A 27,364-nucleotide genomic window follows, 5' to 3' on the forward strand; every position below is an offset into this window, starting at 1 on the left:
GAATCCTCAGAGGACCACTCAGTCCTGAAGAGAAATTACGCCGTAGGATGAAGAATCTTTGTTTATACTGTGCCAGTCCTACTCACAATGTTCAAGACTGCACAGTCTTGTTAAAGTCTAAGAAATGTAAGTTTAAACTTATTAATTCATCTGTACATTCTCAGTTAAAGACATCTTATTGCACGCTGTCTCTTTCTCTACAGCTGGAACAAAGTCTACTGAAAATTGATGACGCTATCATTGATTCAGGGGCTACTGGTAACTACTTAGATCTTCACTATTGTCTTCAGAATCGTATCCCCTTGATCTGCAAGAAGACACCAGTCCCCATCAAAGTAATCGATGGATCACCCATGGTTTCTGGTCCCATAACCCATGAGACCATTCCTGTTTTTGTGAATATCTGTGGACATACAGAATTGATGTCCTTAGATGTCTTACCCTCTCCTCATTTCACTTTGGTTCTTGGGATGAAGTGGTTGCAACTTCATAACCCAACTATTGTTTGGTCCCCTTTTGAAATAAAGTTTAATTCAGATTATTGCAGAAATACTTGTCTCACTGGTCATTTATTAATGCAAACTCATACAACAATAGATAACCTACCCAATGAATATTCTGATTTTAAAGATGTGTTTAGTAAGACAGAGGCAGAGAACTTACCACCTCATAGGATATATGACTGTCCGATAGACCTTCAACCTGGTGCCAAGATCCCTTACGGTCATCTCTATCCTCTCAGCCCCCCTGAATTGGAGCATTTGAAAGAATATTTAGAGGAGAACTTAAGGAAAGGATTTATTAGAGCTTCCACTTCTCCAGCTGGAGCTGGGATATTCTTCGTGCGAAATAAAGATTCCAGTCTAAGACCCATTATTGATTACCGCGAACTCAATAAATGTACAATTAAGAATCGTTATCCATTACCCTTAATTCCAGAAATGATCGAAAGACTTTCTGATGCCACCATCTTCACCAAGTTGGATTTAAGAGGGGCATATAATTTAATAAGGATAAAGGAGGGCCATGAGTGGCTGACGGCATTCAGGACCAGGTATGGTCTTTTCGAATACCTGGTAATGCCTTTCGGCCTGTGTAATGCCCCCGCTACGTTCCAGCACTTTATCAACGATGTGTTCAGAGATCTGTTGGACGTATGTCTTGTAATATATTTGGATGACATTCTCATTTATTCTAGAACCAGAGAAGAACATGTAAAACATGTTCGTCAAGTTCTTTCCCGGCTTAGAGTGCATAGACTATATGCAAAGCCTGAAAAATGCATGTTCCACACAGATCAAGTATCCTTCTTGGGCTATAACATCTCCCCCTTAGGTATTCAAATGCAGACTGAAAAGGTAAACGCAGTTCTCGATTGGCCTCAACCTAAATCAAGGAAGGATGTACAGCGGTTTTTGGGTTTTTCAAACTACTATAGAAAATTCATCAAAAACTTCTCTTCTATAGTCAAGCCTTTAACACTTTTAACTGGCAGTACAACACCTTTCATCTGGAATGCTCAGGCAGAGAAAGCTTTCCAAATTTTAAAAAGAAAATTCACATCAGCTCCCATTTTGCATTTTCCCAAACCTCAGTACCAGTACACGTTAGAAGTCGATTCTTCGGATTATGCAATTGGAGCCGTTCTCTCTCAGCAAAGTTCTTTAAGTCAACCTCTACATCCCATCTCCTTTTACTCCAAATTAATGTCACCTGCTGAAAGAAACTACGCTATTGGAGACAAAGAACTCTTAGCAATCCGCCGATCCCTCGAACATTGGAGACATCTGCTCGAAGGAACTACCATACCTATTAACATCTTTACTGATCATAAAAATTTGCAGTATCTCCAAAGAAACAAAACTCTCTCAGCCCGACAGGTTCGTTGGAGCCTCTATTTTGATCGCTTTAACTTTTCCATCATTTACAGACCAGCAGATAAAAACGGAAAGGCTGATGCCTTATCCCGTTCACTCATAAAATCTGAAGAGCTCCCACTCAGATCCAGCATCATACCTCCTGATTGTTTTGTTGGACTGATAACTCCAATCATCTCTGAACTCAAAACTTACTGCAAAGATGTTCCAATACCTCCTAAACCAGAACTCCATAAGTCTGCCGGATTATATTACCACAGGAGTAAATTGTATCTTCCTCCTCATTTGCAGTTACAGATGATAAAAGCCTCTCATGATACCCCTCTTTCCGGACACCCTGGCATTCGTAGGACTATGGAACGCCTCTCACGAACCTTTTGGTGGCCAAAGATGAGGGAGACTATTCAAGAGTACATAAAGACCTGCAAGGTTTGTACCACCTCCAAACCAGATCGCAAAGCTCCTTATGGATTACTCATGCCTCTTCCTGTTCCCGAAAGACCCTGGTACCATGTCTCCATGGATTTCATTGTTGATTTGCCTCTTTCAAACAAACAAACTACAATATTTGTAGTCATTGACTTATTCACAAAGATGGCTCATTTCATCCCCTATCACAAACTCCCCACTTCCTCTGAAACAGCTCTTCTGTTTATTGATAATATAGTCAAGTTACATGGCATACCTCCTATATTAACTAGTGACAGAGGAACACAATTTACCTCAAAATTTTGGACCAAACTATGTGAAGTAACCCAGATCGATCACCGCTTTACTACAGCTTATCACCCCCAAACAAACGGGCAGGCAGAAAGACTGAATCAGTGGCTAGAACATTACTTAAGATGTTATTGTTCTTATCACCAATCAGATTGGATGAAATTCCTATCAATGGCTGAATATGCATACAATAATTCCTTGAACGCCTCCACAAAGATGACGCCCTTCTATGCGAATTATGCCTATCACCCTGACTTCACTTTTACTTCACACAACCCCTCTGATTCCCCATTGGTTGATGATATTGTCAATACAATACAAGAAAACTTTAAATTCATTCAAGACAATATTCTTTCAGCACAGAAGACACAGAAACACTACTACGACCTCAGAAGGAGACCATCTCCTGACTATGTTGTGGGTGATTTGGTCTGGTTATCCACAAAAAACTTAAAACTCCAAATACCCTCTAAAAAATTGGCAAGCTTGTTCATAGGTCCATTCCCAATAGAACGCATCATCAATAAGAATGCCATCCGATTACAACTTCCCAACAACATTAAGATTCATCCAACAGTTCACGTTTCCCTTCTAAAACCTTATGCCCGCACAAGGGATCAGCGAATTCTTCTACCACCTGTTGCTACCACCCTCGGTCAGGATGAATATGAAGTTGAATCCATTTTGGATTCCAGATTTTATAAGGGGGTCTTACAATATCTGGTTAGGTGGAAAAATTATTCACCTGACGAGGACACCTGGGAACCCATCACCAACTTGAATGCTCCTCGCCTTACGTCTCAATTTCATCGCAGGCATCCTGATCGACCCCGTCCTACCGCTGTGGAACAGCTTCCTTGAGCGGGGGGTCATGTCAGGGTTGAGCACTGTTTCTTTAAGAGACTCTGAAGTTTCTCCTAATTGATTGCTCCTCCTATAAAACAACACAGCACATTGCAATCAGTGCTTGGTATTGTGTTCCAGTATCCACTGAGTACTCCTTGTATTATGCTCTGGATTACAAGTTGTCTAAGCCTCTCTGCCTTATTTTCTAACAGGTTGAAATATCTGCTGGATTTCCTAAATACCGGATCCTACTCTCACTTACTTCCTCATTTGATGCCTCTGCAAGATTCCTCAGTGGGGTAAAGGAAGATTTATTACCTTCTCTCAGTGTCTCTCTGCTTCAGCAGCAGCCGCTGCTACATTCCAGGCTGTCAGCTCTGCCAGTGACTTCACAGGCTCACTTCCTCCTCATTTAGCATTCACACGCTGCCTGCCTGCTCCACATCAGACTTCTCAGCTCCTGCAGCATTTCAGGTACACTCTCTGCAAATACTACTACTGACTGCTTAGCTTGCTACCACTTACAAATATTGCAGTATTTGATTATACATATTTAGGTAGTATTACGCTCTCCATCCTGAAATTATTCTTTGAGTGTGAATCCAGGATCTGTGTACTTTTCTGCACGCTGAGCCAGAGTGTGTTCTGAATAACTTTACCTTACTTCTACCATAGCCCAGTCTTGCTTGCTTCATTTAACAACCTGTGAATCAGAGTTGTTATTAACAACCTGTTTTTACCATAAGGTGGTCTTATATTTCCCTGTCCAATACTTTAATTATTCTGTCAAAAGGTATACAGTGTGTGTTTATAAGATAAAGATATAGACTGTGTATATTTTGAAATAATAAAACACTTTATTTTTCAGAATCTGCTTGTCAGTAGTTGATTCAATAAATAAAGTGTAACAACCAAATTTTTACTACTGTTGTGTTCCATATAACAAACATTAATTGAGAGTAACATTATAGTTAGTGTACTTTAGAGCACTGTAGTTAAGAGCTTTATATACCGGCATTAGCCCAGAAAGCTCTTAACTACAGCCTTTCCATGGGCGTTTGGAGTCTTGTCAGTAGAGGGTCTACCGCTCACTTCAGCCAAGACTCTAAATTCCAGCGTTAGGAAGATGAAGATGTCTGCCGGTCCGGATGTCCTCTTCTGCCCCATCGGATGAAGACTTCGGCCCGGCTGGGTGAAGACGACTCAAGGTAGGGAGATCTTCAGGGGGTAGTGTTAGCTTTATTTAAGGGGGGTTTGGGTTAGAGTAGGGGTATGTGGGTAGTGGGTTTTAATGTGGGTTTTAATGTTTATTTTTGTACAGGCAAAAGAGCTGATTACTTTGGGGCATGCCCCGCAAAAAGCCCTTTTAAGGGCTGGTAAAAGAGCTGATTACTTTTTAATTTAGAATAGGGTAGGGACCTTTATTATTTTGGGGGGCTTTTTATTTTATTAGGGGGCTTAGAGTCGGTGTAATTAGCATAATATTCTTGTAATCTTTTTTTTTTTTTTTAATTTAGTGTTTGTTTGTTTTTGTAATTTAGTTTAGTTTATTTAATTGTATGTAATTGTAGGTAATTTATTTAATGAATTTATTGATAGTGTAGTGTTAGGTTTAATTGTAACTTAGGTTAGGATTTATTTTACAGGTAATTTTGTAATTATTTTAACTAGGTAGCTATTAAATAGTTAATAACTATTTAATAGCTATTGTACCTAGTTAAAATAAATACAAAGTTGCCTGTAAATACATTTATTATAGTAGCGGCAAAGTCTTAGATTAGGGGTTAATACTTGAAGTTAGGTGACGGCGATGTTAGGGAGGGCAGATTAGGGGTTAATACTATTTATTCTAGTGTTTGCGAGGCGGGAGTGCGGCAGTTTAGGGGTTAATACATTTATTATAGTGGCGGCGAGGTCCGGTCGGAAGATTAGGGGTCAATAAGTGTAGGTAAGGTAGCGGCAACGTTGGGGGGGGGCAGATTAGGGGTTAATAAATATTATGTAGCTGTCGGCGATGTTAGGGGTAGCAGATTAGGGGTTCATAGGGATAATGTAGGTGGCGGCGATGTACGATCGGCAGATTAGGGGTTAAAAATATTTATTATAGTGGCGGCGATGTGGGGGGACCTCGGTTTAGGGGTACATAGGTAGTTTACGGGTGTTAGTGTACTTTAGAGCACTGTAGTTAAGAGCTTTATATACCGGCATTAGCCCAGAAAGCTCTTAACTACAGCCTTTCCATGGGTGTTTGGAGTCTTGCCGGTAGAGGGTCTACCGCTCACTTCAGCCAAGACTCTAAATTCCAGCGTTAGGAAGATCCCATTGAAAAGATAGGATACGCAATTGACGTAAGGGGATCTGTGGTATGGAAAAGTCACGGCTTGAAAGTGAGCGTTAGACCCTTTCCTACCTGACTCTAAATACCAGCGGGCGGCCAAAAGCAGCATTAGGACCCCTTAAAGCTGCTTTTGACGGCTAACGCAGAGCTCTAAATCTAGGCGTATCTTTTGAGGAGTTTAGTGTCATTTCAGGTGTAGCAGCTATCTTTACAAGTTTTGTAGACTATTGTATCTTCTTCTGTTTTTCAACACTGCCACATCCCTCTTTCCAGTATAACCGAATTAAAATAAGATGGCTTTGATCTTTTAAAAACAATTTTTGGTCTGTTTTGCATAGTGTACAATTGCATTACTTTATTTACTTTAAATTCTTGTCCATTCTCAGCTCACATTTATAAACCCAACCCCTTTGTGGTTTAATAAAATGTTAACAGAGAAGTTGAAGTTTTAAATAAATTTGATCATTATGCAAAGAAGCAGCTCAACCAATACCTATCTAACTTACTGGCATGCTCTTTTAAATGACATGGAAAAGTAAACTCCAGTAAGTAAACTAAATATAAAAACTGTGAAATGTGACAAATGACAAAATTTGTTGCGGTTAGTGAAAGGTATACAGTATTTTTAATCCTTATACAATTTTAACAAAACTGAATAAAAACACATAACCAAATATAGTAACAACAGATATGTCCACTAGATGGCAGTCATCTCAAAATATTCAAACAAATTACACATTACAGAAATAGATATAATCTCAGAAGAGAATATGTAATATTTTGACTTGCATGACTGCTGCTTTTTACTTACCACATATAAAGTATGCCTGAAATAATAATTTAAGTAAATAATCTTTAACTTTTACACAGATCAGAAAATATTCTTCACCATAATTCCTTCTTTCCTTTAATTACATATATAAGGTATTATATTTAAAGGAATAGTAAACCCCCAAATTTTCTTTCATGATTCCGATAGAACATACAATTTTAAACAACTTTCTAATTTAATTCTATTATCAAATATTCTTCATTCTCTTGTTATCCATTGCTGAAGGGACAACATTGCACTACTGTCAGGAAGCTGAAAATATATTTTTAGCCAATCACAAGAGACAAATGTGTTCAGGCACCAATTAGCAGCAGCCCCCACTAGTGTATGATATGTGCATATACCTTTTTTAACAAGGGATACTACGAGAACGAAGCACATTTGAAAATAGAAGTGAATTTAAAAGTATCTTAAAATGACATACTCTATCTAAATCATGCAAGTTTAATTTTGACTGTCCTATTGCTTTAAATTACTACAGTATAATATTCAAATTGATCATTACAGGGACATTCTAATGGAAAGTGACATGGTCTAATGTGTTAAGCAATTTTTACATTAGTGAGCCTAGCTAACTATCGGCCAGATTACGAGTTTTGCGTTATGAAGGGTGCGGTACTAACTTGCACGTTATTCTCACCGCTCACTTACCTACAGCGCTGGTATTACAGGTTTTTGTAAACCTGGCGTTAAAAGGCAAGAAGTGAGCGTAGAGCAAAATTGTGTTCCATACCGCACTCCAATACCAGCGCTGCTTATGTCAGCGGTAAGCTGGATGTACGTGCTTGTGCACGATTTCCCCATAGACATCAATGGGGAGAGCCGGCTGAAAAAAAGTCTAACACCTGCAATAAAGCAGCGTAAAGCTCATGAGATGATGCCAATAACTGTCTGTCTTTTGCTTTGGAGCAAAAGACAGCCAGTCTTTTTTTGAGCTTAATGATGTCGGAGCTTTGGATATTATTTTTATGGTGTTTTTACAGTAATAACAATCCCAAAATGGATTCTGCTGGTAATATCCCTCAAGATGAAAATTGTTACCTCGCAAAACCAGAAAATCCTTATCTGTTCCGTTAAGCTTCTGATTTTGAAATAAAAAAAACAAATTGCCAGAATTAATGAAAAACAAAATATCCAGCTTGGTGGATTTGGTGATTACATCATGGGCTGAAGGGCCGACATATTGACTGATTGCTTTTAATGGTGTGTAGTGGTGCAATTACCCTGTTGTGCTACAAAACGATATTGATATGTGTGTATGTCTGCATAAAGGACTTTACCATGGGCATGTATGTTTGTTGGGTTATTGACTTATTTTTATTAAAGTTAAAGTGCTTATTAATATTATTAGCTTTAATTAATTAATTCAACAGGTAGCTTTTGTATCTGTTTGTTAGGGTTGCTCCTTAAATGTCTTTTGCCCAAGCATAAAACGAAAGAGTTCTACTCGAAGGGCTCCATTTATGAAGCAACTGATGCTGCTTCGGAGGCTCATTATTTCCGGCTCGCCTGAAACGGAAGTTAAGAAGCAGCGGTCACAAGACCGCTGCTCCTTAACTTGCCCACCGCATTTTAGGTGGCGTATTGAAATCATCCCAATCCGATACGATCGGGATGATTGACAGCCCCTGCTAGTGGCTGATTGGCTGCCCAGTGAGTAGGGGGCAGCATTGCACAAGCATTTCACTATGCTGTTGGCATTTAGCGATGTCGAGCGGACATGATTCGCTATAGAGACATTTAATAAATATACCGCTAAAATTTTTAGTGGTGCTGGTTAATCATTTGAGGTGTTGTCTGGATTTACCAAGTCCGTTTAAATTGAATAAGTGAAACATTGCCATGTAAACACAATTTTAAGCATTGATAATTTTTGTTCAGCAAAATAGGACTGACACATGTTACCTATAGGACTGACACATGTTACCTATAGGACTGACACATGTTACCTATAGGACTGACACATGTTACCTATAGGACTGACACATGTTACGTATAGGACTGACACATGTTACCTATAGGACTGACACATGTTACCTATAGGACTGACACATGTTATGTATAGGACTGACACATGTTACCTATAGGACTGACACATGTTACGTATAGGACTGACACATGTTACCTATAGGACTGACACATGTTACCTATAGGACTGACACATGTTATGTATAGGACTGACACATGTTACCTATAGGACTGACACATGTTACGTATAGGACTGACACATGTTATGTATAGGACTGACACATGTTACCTATAGGACTGACACATGTTACGTATAGGACTGACACATGTTATGTATAGGACTGGCACATGTTACGTATAGGACTGACACATGTTACGTATAGGACTGACACATGTTACCTATAGGACTGACACATGTTACCTATAGGACTGACACATGTTACGTATAGGACTGACACATGTTACGTATAGGACTGACACATGTTACGTATAGGACTGACACATGTTACCTATAGGACTGACACATGTTACGTATAGGACTGACACATGTTACCTATAGGACTGACACATGTTACGTATAGGACTGACACATGTTACGTATAGGACTGACACATGTTACGTATAGGACTGACACATGTTACGTATAGGACTGACACATGTTACGTATAGGACTGACACATATTACCTATAGGACTGACACATGTTACGTATAGGACCATTTTTCACAGAGCTGCTAATATAAACAATAAAAATATCCAATTGTGATAGTGTCAATGAAATAGGACCTATCTGCAGCTGTGAACATGTCAATAATGATCAAATTATAGATTGTGATCAACCCCATAGTAATGCAAGTTCACCAGTGCAAAGATGACATCTTATCAATTCAATAGGTAGATAGATAGATAGATAGATAGATAGATGTTAGATAAAAAGATAGATAGACGATAGATGATAGAAAGATAGATGATAGAAAGAAAGATAGATAGATAGATATAGATAGATAGATAGATAGATAGATAGATAGATAGATAGATAGAAAAATATATGTTAGATAAATAGATAGATAAATAAATAGATGATAGATAAATAGATGATAGATAGATTGATGTTAGATCAAAAAGATAGATAGACGATAGATGATAGATAGATAGAGAGAGAGATAGATGATAGATAGAATGATAGATAGATAGATAGAAAAATAGATGTTAAATAGATAGATAAATAAATAGATAATAGATAAATAGATAGATAGATAGATAGATAGATAGATAGATAGATAGAAAGATAGATGATAGATAGAATGATAGATAGATAGATAGATAGATAGATAGAAAAATAGATGTTAAATAGATAGATAAATAAATAGATAATAGATAAATAGATAGATAGATAGATAAATAGATAGATAGATGATAGATTGATAGACAGACCGATAGATTGATAGATAGATAATTATTATTTTCATATGATGACAAGACATTAACATACCGTATTGTGCATTATTGAAAGTGCCAGCCATGGTCTTACACGAGGAATTATCACCCCCACAGACTCCACATTTATCTTTTCTTGCTTTGGAATTCAATACATGATCACAGCCAGCTTGCTAGAAAGAAAGAACAACTTTTCATATGAGAAATTGTTTCCCTTACCAACAAAATGTTTGTTTTACAGGAGCATCAGTTTGTTGCATCTAAAAGTGACCAGTTTAAAATGTATTACTGTTTTTGTTTTCTGATAAAGAAGAAAACTTAAAGTGCCACTAAAGTAAAAAATAAAGTGTTATGATTCAAATATACTTTCCTTATCAAAACAAAGATTATTTTTATATGCACACATTCTGAAGCTAAAGCTCCCACTGAGCATGTGCAAAAGTACACTGTATATATGTATATGAATTTTGTGATTGACTGATGGCTGTCACGTGATACAGGGGGAGGAAAAATTGGGTTGGCGCTAAGATATATGTGCAGATTTATATAATATTTTTGTGTAGGTTTACTGCCCCTTTAAAAAAGCTTATAACAGAATTTATCAGTAAAATTCTACATGGACTTTAACAAAGAACTTAGCGAAAAATAGACAAGATTTTCTATAAAACAGTATCTAACCCTGTATATATTATAGCATAGCATAAGTATGTTTTTGCAAGTCTCATAACTGCAGCTTGTTCGAGTGAGTAGATAGCTTGTTGGCAAAGTGATGTAGATAATGAAAACAGAATTTTTGTGCCATTACATGTATCAAATTTTAAAACTATGGGTCATCTAAATTGTGTAAAAAATATGTTTGTAATATTTATATTTTATAGAACATTTGGGGTGTCTGTATCCTTAGTGCGATGAAGAGTTGTATTACTCAGGATAGCTGGGGTCACAATATAATATTTTAGCCAATTAATTGCTTACTTTTTCATTGTATTTCTGTGTGTTATGTGCCTGTGTATTGTACGTTTGTGTAGTGTGGGTGTTTCCTATATCTTTCTTATGTTAAAGGGACATGAAATTCAAAATAAAACGTTCATGATTCAGAGCATGCAATTTTAAAATACTTTTCATTTTACTTTACTTTTTTCATGGTATCATGGTATGTTGAAAAGCATTCCTAAGTAGGCTCAAGATCAGCAGTCCCCAACTGGAAGCTAACTAGTGATTATTGGCTATACACAAATGCCTCTTGTCATATGCTCGCTCTATAGTGTATTGCTGCTCTAGAGCGGACTTCAACTATGTGTTTAACCATTTCACAGGGGCTAAACACATAGTTATATGCAAACAATAGTGAAATAATTAAATGATCTAACATAATAGAGCATGTTGGCACTTTTATGTTGCTTCAAATATTTCTTTATTCAATATGAAGTTTTCCTTGTTATCTACAAAGGAAGACAAATCTCTTTGCTCAACCAAATACTCCCATTAGAATAGTTTGCCTCATTTTAGCTGCAACAAACAAAAACATATGTTGTATCCTTCAAAGAAAAAAAAAAACATCATGAAGAAGGCAGTAGTTTTGTTAAAATGCTAAATGAATGCAGCAGTTATAATTAAATGGTTAGTATTATCAAATAGACTGAGAAACATTTGCAATACCCTGCATAATCCTTGAACACACAGGTCATCACTGTCAGGTCCACAAGGTGTACCATCTATGACTCTGTCTTTCAGCTGGTAGTAGGATGCTGATCCAGATACACGGCAAAAAAGCTTGCAACGATCTTTTATAAGAACTGTAAATATTAAAACATTTGATTTCTGTTATTGTGAAGCATTTATTGTAATGTTGATTGATTTTGTAAAATAAAAAAATAAAAAAAAACACAACTTTATTGGTACTTACTGCCACTATACTTTGGGATCCAACGCACATTGGTTGTCAAGCCATTGATGTTGAAATGTTTTCCATCAAAATTTGAACACTGCTCATCTCGGAAATCTCTCCTTACTTTTGAACAAGTCTCAGTGTTACATGATCGAAATTTCATCCTCCTCCCTACACAATATTTCCCACCATTTTTTGGCCTGTAAAATAATTTAAGTTATTACTGAACAATGGTTGCCCAGTTAGTATGGTCTGTAATATTTTAGTGGCCCACTCAATACCAGTTTAAAGTAGGAGCCTACTTTATACCAGATTAAAGTAAAATTTCCTGTCAGTGGGCCTTTAAATCCAGATCTCCTGTGTATTGCATTAATCCAAAGAAATTAAGATAACTCCAGGATCTTCAATGCAGTGCCCTAAAAAAGAAGAGAAAAAAACCCATATGTGTATATGGTATTTCAGGAAATATTTAATAGAATAATTATCTTGTATCTAATTCTACTCCTATATTACAGCTATAGTTAAATTCTGAGGATCACACAAGTGTGTGGGGGTGGGAATCAATTAAATAGGATATATTTTTGTGTCACTTTATTGTTTTTTTTACAATAAACAGAGCAATTAATACCTGATTCTGTGGTAAGCTTTGTAAACATAATTTGATTTAGAAAGTTGTGGTCTTACAACCACTTAGCAGCATGCAGTCTGGACCCATTTTTCTTCATCCCCTGCCTAATATATATATATATATATATATATATATATATATATATATAGATAGATAGATATATATATATATATATACACCTACCTTGGCAATATGTAGCCCTCCACTTCAAAAGAATACCAACTGAGGAGGTGATTTGAATACATTAAACCATATGTGTTTAACATTTTGGAAAATCTCATAATATGTTTTTTCTGCCTTTTTAGCTCTTCATGAATGCTTAACAATAAAGCTGCACACAAAACTATATGCATTTTGAGTTTACTGGTCTCTGTTTTGATTGAACAGGAAAGTTCTTTTGAAAATTACACCCATTCAGAATTAAAAAATGACTTTAGAGCGTGATAGCATTTCCTTGCCTCTGATTGTCCATTTAACCTTAAAGAATACTTTACATAGTATCATTTTTAAACAAACTAAAAAAATATGTCCCTAAAATAAAACCAAACTTTAAGGTTCTTCTCACTATAGCTCACACCAAAAAATTCAGCATTGAGCCCTTTTTTTTATAGTGTTACAGTTTATTTAAAAGTTCTCTAAAGTTCTCTAAATGAAAAAGTAAGCTTCAATTAATATTAGCAAAGCAACATTTTTGTGTCAGAAGCTATGGACACTGGCTTATCAAGACCGACACATTCTCCCTATAGAATATAATAGACTAAAAAAAAATTATACAGTTTTATTACTTTTGATGACAAAGCATATAGCCTGTGGGGTACTTGCTGGAAGTACTTGCCAAAAATATTTATGGATTTTTTTTTAGTTTATTTTAAAATATTCCACTCATAGGTGGAGACATCCACTTACTTGGAAGTATGCATTTTTCTATTATATTGATTTAACTGCAAGCTAAATGCAGTTGTTTGATGTTATTTCCCCCAGGATTTTCATGTTATTAAGATAAGATTTCTATGTATAAATTTGATTGTGGTTGTTCTCTATTCCAAATGTTTTAAGGACAAAATTTGGCGTTGTTCTCTATACCAAATATTTAAGTATAAACTGTGGCTACATCTCTATGACACAATGTAAATGGTTAGAATAAGACTCCTGTTATTTAAAGTGCCTGGCATATTACACCATATATATTTTCTCTCCATTTTAAGGACACTTCATTGAAGACCTTGTATTTATTTCCATAGCTTTGGAGCAGTTAAATCTATGGGAGATTTCCTCAAAAAATTTAAAAAATAAAATAAAAAAACATTAACACAAATTATCTTATAAAGCAGCAGATCAAAACCATATATTGGACGACTCTCCTGATATGATACCACAAAATTATTTTTTCTGGAACATTACTCAAGCCAATAATGGAACTTTTTGGAAAGTTTTTTTTTTCATGTTGTTTTATCATTTGGGAGAAGCCTGATGCTCTCCTATACATTAAACCTCCTCTTTCATAAGTTTTGAATCCCAAAGTTAAATGAAATGCAAATGTTCTTAAGAAAATTAATTTATCATTCAATAGCTTTCATCTTCTCATGTTCTTTGGTCTTCAATGTCATATCTCCGTTCATCCCTGCATAGCAAAGTCCTCCTATCCAAGTATATGTTTCTCTTTGTCTTCTCAGCTTGTTTTCTTATGTCTGGCTTTCACTTTCATCACTGATAATCAAAAACTTGCCGGCATGGAGAAAAATCTTACAAAATATTTGGGTCTTTTTTGAGCATTATTTTGCAATGCAAAATGTCTCTTCTGCATATCAGAACTTTGTTTATCTAAATAAACAGATCTCAAGCTACAATTTGCCTTTATAAAATTATTTGAGGGGGTTCACAAGACTGACAAGACTTATTAGATAATTTTGCCAAAACCAAGAGCCTTCAGATCATCTGACCCTTAGTGCCTCATGATCTGAAACTTTCCACTTTGGCAATACTATCTACCAAGTCTGCTCACTATTGCAAGGTCCTTCAGACAGTTTTATAAAGACACATTTTTCATTGAGAGCTGTTTATCTAACTGTGCAGGGTTTTGGCTGTTATGGAGAGTCATCTACAGAATAATATACTGCTCAAAATAAAATGCCCAAATGTTTGTTTGATTTATCTCAATGCCGATGAGCTTTTGATCATCAGACCTGTAACCTTAACTATTGTTTGTCTTCAATACTTACTTAAAGGGACATTAAGCGCTAAATTAATGATAGCTAGAATGATGCATTCAAAGAAAAGATTAGTCTGAGAATAACATGTAGATGTATTTTTTAACGTTTCATTAACTGTTTAAATATTGACAAAATAAGTGTAAAGTTTTAGTGTCTATAAAACAATGGGAGCTGCCATGTTGTAACTTAGGTTACTTTCTCTGCTGTGGCCAATTAGGGACAGTTATAAATAGGTCACTAAAGTGTGCAGCCAATGGCTGTGTGGAATATAAGGCCCATATTTATCAAGGTCTGGTGGACCTGTTCCGACACTGCGGATCAGGTCCGCCAGACCTCGTTGAATACGGCGAGCAGTACGCTCGCCGTATTCAGCATTGCACCAGCAGCTCACAAGAGTGGGTTGATTTCCGGCGATGTCTGTCCGCCTGCTCAGAGCAGGTGGACAGGTTATGGAGCAGCGGTCTTTGTGACCGCTGCTTCATAACTGCTGTTTCTGGCGAGTCTGCAGGCTTGCCAGAAACACGGGGCATCAAGTTCCATACGGAGCTTGATAAATATGCCCCTTACAGTGTTCTGCCCTTCAACTTTTATCAGGAACTGAAAAGCTCACAATTTCATAATGGGATTACAGGAAAAGGGGACAAATTAAATAATTAAAATATACTGCAGAATTTTTTTATGTATACTATTTATCATTTTATTTTACCATCTAAAGTGTTTAATTTCCCTTTAACTGGCTATTCCCAACATGTCTCTCTCTATACTACAGACCTGCTGTTTTAACTCTAACTTACCTGATAAATATCAAGCTAAACTTCTTGAGAGATTAAACCATCCATCATTTATGTCTACTTATCTTTCGCCTTGTTCCTCTGCCTCCCTTCCTCTTACCTAGTTCTCTCTCTGTATTCTTGCTATAGTTGTATATCTTTATCTACCAAAACATTTTTGGCCTTTGATAATAAATAATTAGGATACTGTGCCACTTATACCATACAGAATCAAACCTCTTACTAGGGATGTCACAGAGAAATAGGGCTGGGGATTTGGTGTTCAATTTTACAACTGCATAAGAAACTTGCTCTGCATAACTATTTTTTTGCAATGATAACTAGCATTCTGTTTAAACCTCCCTACATTGTTTATAGTTTGGTCTCTGAACATAAACTCACTTAATCTCAAATGTTTTCAGTTACTGTATAAACAGCATTCCTTATATATACTCCTTAGTATCTTGTATTATTTTATTTTATACCATACACTGTTAAAATGTTTGGGGTATCACATGGTAATGCAGTAAATTTTACAAAAGGAGATTACAAAAGTGATAGCTCGGTGGGGCTGTTATGTTCCTTTCTTGATGATGTAATAAATACCTGCCCTTAATTAGACAACAAAGCACTTCTCATTCAGAATTATTACACAAAGTTTTCCAGTTATAAGTTTAGATTCTCTACTGCCAAAACGTCATTTTTGTTGCATCCAAAATAAAGAGCAATAAAATGTACTAGATTTTTTTTGTAACACAGATATAAACATATACTGCTAGATTACGAGTCTTGCGTTAGCCTTAAAAAGCAGCGTTGAGAGGTCCCAACGCTGCTTTTTGACGGCCGCTGTTATTACGAGTCTGGCAGGTACAGGTGTACTGCTCACTTTTCTTCCGCGACTCAAGCTTACCGCAAATCCCCTTATGTCAGTTGTGTATCCTATATTTTCAATGGGACTTGCATAGCGCCGGTATTACGAGTCTGCCAAAAAGTGAGCGGTAGACACTCTCCTGTCAAGACTCCTACCGCATTTAAAAGTCAGTAGTTAAGAGTTTTAGGGGCTAACGCTGTAACATAAAACTCTTAACTAAAGTGCTACAAAGTACACTAACACCCATAAACTACCTATTAACCCCTAAACCGAGCCCCCCCCCCCCACATCGGAAACACTTAAATAAAGTTTTTAACCCCTAATCTGCCGACCGGACATCGCCGCCAGTGTAATAAATATATTAACCCCTAAACCGCCGCACTACTGCCTCGCAAACACTAGTTACATTTTATTAACCCCTAATCTGCCGTCCCTAACATCGCCGACACCTATCGACATTTATTAACCCCTAATCTGCCGTCCCCAACGTCGTCGCTACTCTATTAAATTTATTAACCCCTAAACCTAAGTCTAACCCTAAGTCTAACCCCCCTTACTTAAATATAATTTAAATAAAACAAAATAAAATTACTACAATTAAATAAATTAATGCTATTTAAAACTAAATACTTACCTATAAAATAAACCCTAAGCTAGATACAATATAACTAATAGTTACATTTGTATCTATCTTAGGGTTTATATTTATTTTACAGGCAACTTTGTATTTATTTTAACTAGGTACAATAGTTATTAAATAGTTATTAACTATTTAATAGCTACCTAGTTAAAATAAGTACAAATTTACCTGTAAAATAAATCCTAACCTAAATTACAATTACACCTAACACTACACTATCATTAAATTAATTACATAAACTAACTACAATTAACTACAATTAAATTAAATAAACTAAAGTGCAAAAAACAAACACTAAATTACAGAAAATAAAAAAATAATTACAAGAATTTTAAACTAATTACACCTACTCTAATCCCCCTCATAAAATAAAAAGCCCCCCAAAATAATAAAATTCCCTACCCTATACTAAATTACAAATAGCCCTTAAAAGGGCTTTTTGCGGGGCATTGCCACAAAGTAATCAGCTCTTTTACCTGTAAAATAAAATACAATACCCCCCAACATTAAAACCCACCACCCACACTCCCAACCCTTCTCTAAAACCCACCCAATCCCCCTTAATAAAACCTAACACTACCCCCTTGAAGATCACCCTACCTTGAGCCATCTTCACCCAGCCGAGCACAAGTGGTCCTCCAGAGGGGCAGAAGTCTTCATCCGATCCGGGCAGAAGAGGACCTCCAGACGGGCAGAAGGCTTCATCCAGGCGGCATCTTCTATCTTCATCCATCCGGAGCGGAGCGGGTCCATCTTGAAGCCATCTGACGCGGAGCATCCTCTTCTTCCGACGGCTAAGACTGAATGAAGGTTCCTTTAAATGATGTCATCCAAGATGGCGTCCCTTGAATTCCGATTGGCTGATAGGATTCTGTCAGCCAATCGGTAATTAAGGTAGGAAAAATCCTATTGGCTGATGCAATCAGGCAATAGAAAAGAGCTTGCATTCTATTGGCTGATTGGAACAGCCAATAGAATGCAAGCTCAATCCTATTGGCTGATTGGATCAGCCAATAAGATTGAAGTTCAATCCTATTGGCTGATTGCATCAGCCAATAGGATTTTTCCTACCTTAATTACCGATTGGCTGATAGAATCCTATCAACCAATCGGAATTCAAGGGATGACATCTTGGATGACGTCATTTAAAAGAACCTTCATTCAGTCTTAGCCGTCGGAAGAAGAGGATGCTCCACGTCGGATGGCATCAAGATAGAACCGCTGGAGGTCCTCTTCTGCCCAGATCGGATGAAGACTTCTGCCCCTCTGGAGGACCACTTGTGCCCAGCTGGGTGAAGATGGCTCAAGGTAGGGTGATCTTCAAGGGTGTAGTGTTAGGTTTTATTAAGGTGGAATGGGTTGGTTTTAGAGTAGGGTTGGGGGTGTGGGTGGTGGGTTTTAATGTTGGGGGGTATTGTATTTTTTTTTACAGGTAAAAGAGCTGATTACTTTGGGGCAATGCCCCGCAAAAAGCCCTTTTAAGGGCTATTTGTTATTTAGTATTGGGTAGGGAATTTTATTATTTTGGGGGCTTTTTTATTTTATTAGGGGGGTTTAGATTAGGTGTAATTAATTTAAAATTCATGTAATTATTTTTTATTTTCTATAATTTTGTGGGGTTTTTTGGTACTTTAGTTTATTTAATTTAATTGTAGTTAATTGTAGTTAGTTTATGCAATTAATTTAATGATAGTGTAGTGTTAGGTGTAATTGTAATTTAGGTTAGGATTTATTTTACAGGTAAATTTGTACTTATTTTAACTAGGTAGCTATTAAATAGTTAATAACTATTTAATAACTATTGTACCTAGTTAAAATAAATACAAAGTTGCCTGTAAAATAAATATAAACCCTAAGATAGATACAAATGTAACTATTAGTTATATTGTATCTAGCTTAGGGTTTATTTTATAGGTAAGTATTTAGTTTTAAATAGCATTAATTTATGTAATTCTAGTAATTTTATTTGGTTTTATTTAAATTCTATTTAAGTTAGGGGGTGTAAGACTTAGGTTAGACTTAGGTTTAGGGGTTAATACATTTAATATAGTAGCGGCGACGATGGGGGCGGCAGATTAGAGGTTAATAAATGTAGGTAGGTTGAGGCGACATGGGGGCAGATTAGGGGTTAATAAATATAACGTAGGTGTCAGCGATGTTGGGGGCAGCAGATTAGGGGTTCATAGGGATAATGTAGGTGGCGGCGGTGTCCGGACCGGCAAATTAGGGGTTAATAAGTATAATGTAGGTGTCAGCGATGTTGGGGGCGGCAGATTAGGGGTTAATAAGTGTAAGATTAGGGGTGTTTATACTCGGGGTTCATGTTAAGAGGTTAGGTGTAGACATTAATTTTATTTCCCCATAGGAATCAATGGGGCTGCCTTAGAAGCTGAACGCTGCTTTTTTGCAGGTGTTAAGTTTTTTTCAGCTGAATCTGCCCCATTGTTTCCTATGGGGAAATCGCGCACGAGCACGTTTAGCCAGCTTACCGCTACCGTAAGCAACGCTGGTATTGTGGTGAGATGTGGAGCTAAATTTTGCTCTACGCTCACCTTTTGCGGCTAACGCCAGGTTTAAATAAACCTGTAATACCATCGTTGTCTTAAGGGAGCGTTGAAAAAAAAATGCTTGTTAGCAACGCACCCCTGTTACCGCAAAACTCGTAATCTCGGTGATAGATAATAAAATATCTATTTTTCACTTATGCTAGTGAGGTGTATCACTGCCCACCAATAAAGCAGTATTCTGTTTATCAGCCAGCGAGCAATCAACCCTTAAAGGGACATTGTACTAAAAAACGTTTATTTTTCTTGCCTGAAAAATATGATGTAAAATCTGTTTAAATTTGAATTAAAACTCAATTGTGTACTTCCTTCTAATGCTTAGGGGCCGATTTATGAAAGTGCGAATGGACATGATCCGCTGTAGTGATCATGTCCGCCGCACATCGATTAATGCGGACAGCATACGATGTCGGCATTTATCATTACACAAGCATTTCACTAGAAATGCTTGTGCAAGCCACCCCCTGCACATTCGCTACTAACAGGGGTGTCAATCAACCCGATCATATGCGATTGGGCAGATTTCTGTCCGCCACCTCAGAGCAGGTGGACGAGTTAAGGAGCAGCAGTCTTAAAGGGACACTGAACCCAAATTTTTTCTTTCGTGATTCAGATAAAGCATTCAATTTTAAGCAACTTTCTAATTTACTCCTATTATAATTTTTTCTTCGTTCTCTTGCTATCTTTATTTGAAAAAGAAGGCATCTAAGCTAAGGAGCCAGACAATTTTTGGTTCAGTATGCTGGACAACACTTGTTTATTGGTGGGTGAATTTATCCACCAATCAGCAAGAACAACCCAGGTTGTTCACCAAAAATGGGTCGGCATCTAAACTTACATTCTTGCTTTTCAAATAAAGATACCAATAGATTGAAGAAAATTTGATAATAGTATTAAATTAGAAAGTTGCTTAAAATTGCATGCTCTATCTAAATCACGAAAAAAAATTGCGTTCAGTGTCCCTTTAAGACCGCTGCTTCTTAACTCCAATACCTGATATATTGCACATCAAAGAGAACTGCCAGTAATGTGGACAAACATTACAACCCCAACACCAATGGCAAAATAGTTTATGTAAATGTTTATAATGCTAAAATACTCGCATGGATGTTATGTTATGGGAAAGAAGTCTCACTGGAGAGAACAAAAGGTGTCTTTTGGGGCTGGGTGTTTTTCGGTTTTCTAGACGTGTGGTTGGGATTAGTCATAAACTATTCAGACTGTATACGGAATTCCCCTGTGAGGAATCTTGTCCCATGGTTGTGACAGCGTTGCTGCATTTTCAATTTATTTTGCTTTAATTGTTCTCAAATTTTCTTTTTTGAATATTCTAGAATGGACAGTTTTATAGAGAGATATTTTTTCATTTTAGTTTGTTTGTTTGTTCTGTAATGTTCTTAATGCATTTTTTGGATGCCAATATCAAAGAGATAGATGTGACTCCATAAATTATAATAGAACTTAATTTGCAGTTCACAGATGTACTGAGTGGCAGGTGCAAACCTTTATGAATTTTCCAACTTTCCATATGCAGTGCTGCAATGCGTTTTTTCTTTAATACATTCATTTTACAAAACAAGTTTTATTAAATGTAAACCATTGTGTATTAATAGAAAGCAAATATCAGCCAGTGAACATTAGTAAGACGCAAACATCTGATACTGCTGTATTACAAGTACTTTACATTTGCTGGTACCAAAGCAATACAGTCTATTTAGGATTTGTTTATCTTTATCAACTATTTTTCATTTGCAACGACAGAATGTATAATTTTATACATTTATTATTCAACTAGACTTGTGATGTGAATCACCATATTTAAATAGCTGCACAATACATATTTTAGAGAAGTAAATCTTACTTTGGATGATTGCAATCTCTGGAAGTAGTTTTGATTCCACCACCACAGCTTCTCGAGCAAGAACTGTAGGGGCTCCACGATCCCCATTCACCATCAACAGTACGCGTATCAATCTCTTTGTTAACACAAAGACCACCACGGCAATGCTGGTAATTAAAAAAGAACAAAATTGTTTAGATCTCTGTGCCACTTTAGAGGGAAAAAAAATATTAAATCAATTATGGAAAATGCCCATTAACCAGGGCATGCTTACATTTCGAACACACTGTATTTATTTTATATATCAAAAATAAAAAAATAGACTATTATTAAATCTATTGCTAACAAATGCAACCAAAAATACATTAACTATTTGCAAATAAAACCTATTTGTCTTTAAATGATTTTAGAACAATTCATCATTTAATACAAAAAAATGTTTGTTTTTAAATATGTTTTGGCTGTTTTATGATGTAAGAATTATATTCTAATCAAATTTAATATCCAGTAAATAGTGTAATTTTCAGTGTATTGGTGTATATTTGTATATATTAGCAGTTAAATCGCCATGCCTTAAAAAACAAACAGCAAGTTAAGCCAAATGATCAGCAGCTGGACAGGTGAAGCTGAAAGGTATAACAGCTCAGATTAAAAATAAGCAATTGCAAATTTAAAGGCCTGAGTATATAGATGTTAACGGCAACATGATATTCATTAGCACCATGCCTTTAGAAGACTAAGCTGTAACAGCTAGCAGCATGGTTAAAAAGCATGTATCAGTATATATTTAATTCCTATATAAATTGTATATTTTTTTTTCTTTCAAGCAGGATCAATTTTGTCTGTCATACAGATCTAACACAGGTACATCAGATTCATTATATGCATTAAATCAAATTTGTTTCTGAAGTATGGCTAATGCATTGTGCTTTGTACTGACACAGCTTGCCCACACTGACTGACTATATACAAACACAAAAAAGCCTTGATGGGTTGTATGGTCCCTAACAGTTACATTATAGAGAGAACATCAAGTTTTTATGCTAATTAAAAGCTTTTAGTTTAGATTGGAAAATGTAGATGTTTGCAAATTAGTAGGGCTTATTTTATGTGCATGGTTAAAGTATACACAAATCACTTTTAAAAATACTTTTTACAGAAAACGTATTTTCCTAATGCATTTTATCTGTGTCCATGATCTTTCAAGAGTCTACTTCTCTGGCAGGTAATTATACAAATATAAAACGCCTAAATAAATTGCCAAGTGATTATACAGAGCAGGAGACAAAGATCCTCACTGAAGTGATCACAGTCTGGGTCCATGCAACAAATTATCACCTAGATTACGAGTTTTGCGTTAGAGTCTGTGCAGTGCTAACGAGCAGTTTATGCTCACCGCTCACTTGCAGACAACGCTGGTATTACGGGTTTTTACAAACCCGGCGTTAACCGCAAAAAAGTGAGCGAAGAGCAAAATTTAGCTCCACATCTCACCTCAATACCAGCGCTGCTTACGTTAGCGGTGAGCTGCTAAAACGTGCTCGTGCACGATTTCCCCATAGGAATCAATGGGGGAGAGCCGGCTGAAAAAAAACCTAACACCTGCAAAAAAGCAGCGTTTAGCTCTTAACCCAGCCCCATTGATTCCTATGGGGAAACACATTTTATGTCTACACCTAACACCCTAACCTGAACCCTTAGTCTAAACACCCCTAATATTACACTTATTAACCCCTAATCTTCCGCCCCCAACATCACCGACACCTGCATTATATTATTAACCCCTAATCTGCCGCTCCGGACACTGCCGCCACCTACATTATACTTATGAACCCCTAATCTGCTGCCCCCAACATCTCCGAACCCTACATTATATTTATTAACCCCTAATCTGCTGACCCCAATGTCGCCGCAACATAACTACATTTATTAACCCCTAAACCTAAGTCTAACCCTAACCCTAACCCCCCTAACTTAAATATAATTTAAATAAATCTAAATAAAATTACTACAATTAACTAAATAAATCCTATTTAAAACTTAATACTTACCTATAAAATAAACCATAAGCTAGCTACAATATAACTAATAGTTACATTGTATCTAGCTTAGGGTTTATTTTTATTTTACAGGCAACTTTGTATTTATTTTAACTAGGTACAATAGTTATTAAATAGTTATTAACTATTTAATAACTACCTAGTTAAAATAAAGACAAATTTACCTGTAAAATAAAACCTACCCTAAGTTACAATTATACCTAACACTACACTATAATTAAATAAATTAAATAAATTAAATACAATTAATTACAATTAAATAAAATTATCTAAAGTACGAAAAAAAAACCCCACTAAATTACAGAAAATAATAAAATAATTACAAGATTTTTTAAACTAATTACACCTACTATAATCCCCCTAACAAAATAAAAAAGCCCCCCAAAATAAAAAAAGCCCTACCCTACCCTAAATTACGAATAGCCCTTAAAAGGGCCTTTTGCGGGGCATTGCCTCAAAGTAAATCAGCTCTTTTACCTGTAAAATAAAGTACAGATTCCCCCCCCAACATTAAAACCCACCACCCACACAACCAATCCTACTTTAAAACCCACCCAATCCTCCCTTAAAAAAACCTAACACTAACCCCTTGAAGATCACCCTACCATGAGATGTCTTCACCCAACCGGGCAGAAGTGGACCTCCAGACGGGCAGAGGTCTTCACCCAACCGGGCAGAAGTGGACCTCCAGACGGGCAGAAGTCTTCACCCAACCGGGCAGAAGTGGACCTCCAGATGGGCAGAAGTCTTCAACCAGACGGCATCTTCTATCTTCATCCATCCGGTGCGGAGCGGGTCCATCTTCAAGACATCCAACGTGGAGCATCCTCTTCTAACAACGGTCGACGACTGAATGAAGGTTCCTTTAAATGACGTCATCCAAGATGGCATCCCTTCAGTTCCGACTGGCTGATAGAATTCTATCAGCCAATCAGAATTAAGGTAGAAAAAATCCTATCGGCTGATGCAATCAGCCAATAGGATTGAACTGGCATTCTATTGGCTGATTGGAACAGCGAATAGAATGCCAGCTCATTCCTATTGGCTGATTGGATCAGCCAATAGGATTGAACTTCAATCCTATTGGCTGATTGAATCAGCCAATATGATTTTTTCTACCTTAATTCCGATTGGCTGATAGAATTCTATCAGCCAATCGGAATTGAAGGGACGCCATCTTGGATGACGTCATTTAAAGGAACCTTCATTCAGTCATCGGCCATCGTTAGAAGAGGATGCTCCATGTTGGATGTCTTGAAGATGGACCCACTCTGCACCGGATGGATGAAGATAGAAGATGCCGTCTGGTTGAAGACTTCTGCCCATCTGGAGGTCCACTTCTGCCCGGTTGGGTGAAGACTTCTGCCCGTCTGGAGGTCCACTTCTGCCCGGTTGGGTGAAGACGTCTCACGGTAGGGTGATCTTCAAGGGGTTAGTGTTAGGTTTTTTTAAGGGGGGATTGGGTGGGTTTTAGAGTAGGGTTGGTTGTGTGGGTGGTGGGTTTTAATGTTGGGGGGGTATTTGTATTTTTTTTTTACAGGTAAAAGAGCTGATTACTTTTAAGGGCTATTTGTAATTTAGGGTAGGGCTTTTTTTTATTTTGGGGGGCTTTTTTTATTTTGTTAGGGGGATTAGAGTAGGTGTAATTAGTTTAAAAATCTTGTAATTATTTTATTATTTTCTGTAATTTAGTGGGGGGGTTTTCGTACTTTAGATAATTTTATTTAATTGTATTTAATTGTAATTAATTGTATTTAATTTAGTTAATTTATTTAATTATAGTGTAGTGTTAAATGTAATTGTAACTTAGGTTAGGGTTTATTTTACAGGGAAATGTGTCTTTATTTTAACTAGGTAGTTATTAAATAGTTAATAACTATTTAATAACTATTGTACCTAGTTAAAATAAATACAAACATGCCTGTAAAATAAAAATAAACCCTAAGATAGCTACAATGTAACTATTAGTTATATTGTAGCTAGTTTAGGGTTTATTTTATAGGTAAGTATTTAGTTTTAAATAGGAATAATTTAGTGAATTGTAGTAATTTTATTTAGATTTATTTAAATTATATTTAAGTTAGGGGATGTTAGGGTTAGACTTAGGTTTAGGGGTTAATAACTTTATTATAGTGGCGGCGACGTTGGGGGCGGCAGATTAAGGGTTAATAAATGTAGGTAGGTGTTGGCGATGTTGGGGCCAGCAGATTAGGGGTTAATAATATTTAACTAGTGTTTGCGATGCGGGAGTGCGGCAGTTTAGGGGTTAATATATTTATTATAGTGGCGGCGATGTCCGGTTCGGCAGATTAGGGGTTAAAATATTTATTTTAGTGTTTGCGATGTGGGGGGGCCTCGGTTTAGGGGTTAATAGGTAGTTTATGGGTGTTAGTGTACTTTTTAGCACTTTAGTTAAGAGTTTTATGCTACGGCATTGTAGTGTAAAACTCTCTTAACTACTGACTTTAAAATGCGGTATCAAGCTTGACAGGAGAGGGTCTACCGCTCACTTTTGGTCAGACTCATAATACCGGCGCTATGCAAGTCCCATTGAAAATATAGGATACGCAATTGACGTAAGTGGATTTGCTGTATTTCCGAGTCTGGCCAAAAAAGTGAGCGGTACACCTGTCCCTGCAATACTCGTAATACCAGCGGGCGTTAAAAAGCAGCGTTAAGAAAAAAAACAAAAAAAGCATAGAGCAAAGAGAGTTTACTTACTTTAAAAACCACACAAAAATTCATGCAATGCACTATGTAAGATGGATTAGGACCGACTAAAGCATACGATTAAAAAAAAATATGAAAAATAATGCATATTAAATATTACTATCAATGCTGTATGAAAAAAAATGTTAACATTCTATTAAATATATAGTGATAATCTTACCATTCCGTGACCACAATCACTTCCATCTGCCAGAGGCATATGTTGAGTGCGACAACCCTTATGTACACCTTCCACACTAGTGCACCACAGTCGTTTGCATTGTTTCTGTTAAAATAATTAGTGGAATTGTTTTGTACTGAGATACACATACAAATATACAAAAATATCTTAAATAACCATTATAATGAACGTTAATCAAAAGGATGCTACAGCTCAGCCATGCAGGCACCAAGCTTTGATCATAAGGAGGTTGTCAGACAGTTTCAGCTCCTGACTATTCAGGACTATGGACTATGGAGGAAGAGGACTACACCAAAAAAGTGTATCATTTTAAAATTATTTAATAAAAGTGGAAAAGCGATGAAACAGGTTATAGAGGTAGTTACATTGCACTTCAATATGACCCAATATTATGATAGTCATGATAGTAAATGTAAAAACAATGATGAAGTCTTACTTTACATTGACAACTGAAGCTAGCAGTAAATTCATTAACATTCTCCTTAAACTGCATAAAATGTCTTTCCCCTTTTTTCTTGTAACAATTAACACATGGGGGGATATTTATCAAAGCCTCAACTATGCTGCATTCGCCGGCACCAATACGCTCGCCTAACATTGCCCCCGCGGACCTGAATATGATCTCCATATTTATAAAAAAAATCCGGCAAAAAAATGTGCACCAAGTTTCATGTTTACAGGTATTTGAGTGGAAAGGGCTGAAAAGTATATATACAGTATATATATGTGTATATATATATATATATATATATATATATATATATATATATATATATAAGTGTGTTTGTGTGTGTGTGTGTGTGTATATGTATATATACATAAATACATATGTGTATACACATATATACACACACATATATATATATATACATACATACATATGTAAGTGTATATATATATATATATATATATATATATATACACACACACAGTATATACATACAGTGCCCTCCACTAATATTGGC

The 27,364-nt window shown here is 36.4% G+C and overlaps 1 protein-coding gene across 1 annotated transcript in view; it reads right to left on the reverse strand.

Annotated features, from left to right (window-relative positions):
- ADAMTS20 (ADAM metallopeptidase with thrombospondin type 1 motif 20) overlaps positions 1 to 27,364 on the reverse strand; it is a 578,468-nt gene that overhangs the window by 311,161 nt on the left and 239,943 nt on the right. Inside the window, 5 exon segments of the mRNA XM_053719202.1 lie at positions 10,073 to 10,190; positions 11,677 to 11,813; positions 11,924 to 12,105; positions 21,450 to 21,595; positions 26,379 to 26,483. Of these exon segments, the coding sequence (XP_053575177.1) occupies positions 10,073 to 10,190; positions 11,677 to 11,813; positions 11,924 to 12,105; positions 21,450 to 21,595; positions 26,379 to 26,483 (688 nt within the window).

Source organism: Bombina bombina, chromosome 6 (genome assembly GCF_027579735.1).
Source record: "Bombina bombina isolate aBomBom1 chromosome 6, aBomBom1.pri, whole genome shotgun sequence".
In the NCBI taxonomy this organism is placed as follows: Eukaryota; Metazoa; Chordata; class Amphibia; order Anura; family Bombinatoridae; genus Bombina; species Bombina bombina.